The sequence below is a fragment of the Curcuma longa genome, chromosome 1 (genome assembly GCF_044706935.1).
Source record: "Curcuma longa cultivar G26 ecotype Majalengka, Jawa Barat chromosome 1, ITB_CL_G26_1.1, whole genome shotgun sequence".
Classification (NCBI taxonomy): domain Eukaryota; kingdom Viridiplantae; phylum Streptophyta; class Magnoliopsida; order Zingiberales; family Zingiberaceae; genus Curcuma; species Curcuma longa.
Genome location: NC_133861.1, coordinates 23,105,343 through 23,107,132, shown reverse-complemented (window position 1 = coordinate 23,107,132; position 1,790 = coordinate 23,105,343). Strand labels below are relative to the sequence as shown.

The 1,790-nt window shown below is 34.5% G+C and overlaps 1 protein-coding gene across 1 annotated transcript; it reads left to right on the top strand.

Moving 5' to 3' along the window:
• Positions 1-12: 12 nt before the first annotated feature.
• On the top strand, positions 13-450 carry LOC141826387 (uncharacterized). The gene has a single exon (XM_074713633.1). The coding sequence runs from the start codon at positions 13-15 to the stop codon at positions 448-450; it is 438 nt and encodes a 145-aa protein (XP_074569734.1).
• The last annotated feature ends 1,340 nt before the right edge of the window (positions 451-1,790 follow it).

Sequence of the window (1,790 nt, the reverse complement as noted above, 5' to 3'; positions counted from 1 at the left end):
TTATGGGAAGTCATGCCATTTATTAGTGGAAATTGCCATAAAGCATATTGGGCGGTGAAGGCTTGCAATTTTGATGCGACTAAGGTGGGAGAAGAAAGGAAGTTGCAACTTCAAGAGCTTGAGGAAATTTGTTTGGAAGCATATGAAAACTCGAGGATTTACAAGGAAAGGACTAAGAACTTTCATGATAAGAACATTAGGGACAAAGAATTTCAAGTGGGTAACAAAGTCCTTTTGTACAAATCAAGGCTCAAATTGATTAAAGGTAAGTTGAGGTCAAGATGGGAGGGTCCATTTTTTGTAACTAACATTTTTCCCTATGGTGCAATTGAGATTAGGGATGAAGCTACAGGCACCTCATGGAAAGTCAATGGCCATCGGCTCAAGAAATACTTTGAAGAACTAAAAGAGCTAGAGGTGGATGGTGTGGACATCATAGATGCTATTTAGCCAACTTAAAGGGGAGTTTGTTCCATCTTACATTTTCTTTTCATTGTTAATACCATATTTAGTTTTTATTTTTTATTTTCGGTTTAAATAAGTAATAAAAAGTCATTTTCATGAGCAAGTTTGGTTAGATACCTCATTGTGAATATCACTACATGCATAGTTTAGGGTAAGGAATAAGTGTATCCCCGTTAGGACTTCTTTACATCATGTTTGAAGCACTTGAAAGAGAGTTAAATTTGATTGATTATTCTAGGAATTTAAGTCCATGGATGAGAACATCTTTGAACACTTAGATTACCCTTAGTGATGGAACCTAGAATGATGAAATTGAGATAATGTGATTTTTCTACCTCGTGAGGTTAACCATTTTGTGTGATGCATTTAGGCGATTGCCACTCTAGAACTTTCTTGTATTCTTTCAAAGCTACATTTTCTATGATGGGTCCACATTTATATAGGTTTAAAAATTTCTCCAATAAACCATACTACCCCCCATTTTCGACTCAATTTTTATTTTCTCTTGGACATGAATATTTCTGATTATTATTAATGTGCCTTTGCCCAAGACGGTCAAAGAATTAAGTGTGGGGGAGGAGGTGTGAAATTTTGAAGAAAAAAAATTTGAGAAAAGAATGAGAAGTGTGCCAAATTTGGATTGTTTGTGCCAATTTTGGATTGTAGCAATGTGCCAATGAGAGTTTTACTTGAAGAAATTTAGATCTTCATCATTATGTGATGCTACGATGGTTTTTATGAGGATACATAAAGATGTGAATTTTTCAAAAAGTATGAGGTTGCAAATGCCCAAAGTGTGCCAAGCAAAGTGTGAAAATGAGTTATTTTTACTTCTCATTGCTTTCTTTGTCTTGAAATGTTGAATTGAGATGGAATGATATGATATCAGAATGAATGAGTATGTTTTACAAATTGATAGAGTTGAGGAGTTATGTTAAAGGCTTTTACTTGCAAGAAGCTTAAGGTGGAAGAAGTAAAAGGGATGAAGTGATGCATGGCCGGAAGTGACACAAAAAGAAGCCACAAAATGGTTCAGAAATAATAGAAGAAATGAAGATAGAAAATGGTGGATTCAAAAGTGGAGGAATGGAGCTTGTGAACCAATTGAAAATCAAATATGAGAAGGATGTGCCAAAACATTGAGTAATGTGCCAATTTTGAGTTTTGAAGCCTCATATGGATCGGTTTCAATGGCAATTGACTGATCTATATTGCTAGAAATGTGTTGAGTTGAGAAAGCAAAGAATTCAGCATGCCAAGTGGTCGGATTGATGTCTAAAACAAATCAGAAAAAAAAATAAAAATAATAGAAATAATAGTTTTAT

Coding starts and splice junctions, on each gene's coding strand:
- LOC141826387 (XM_074713633.1), top strand. CDS start 13: ATGCCATTTATTAGTGGAAATTGCCATAAAGCATATTGGGCGGTGAAG.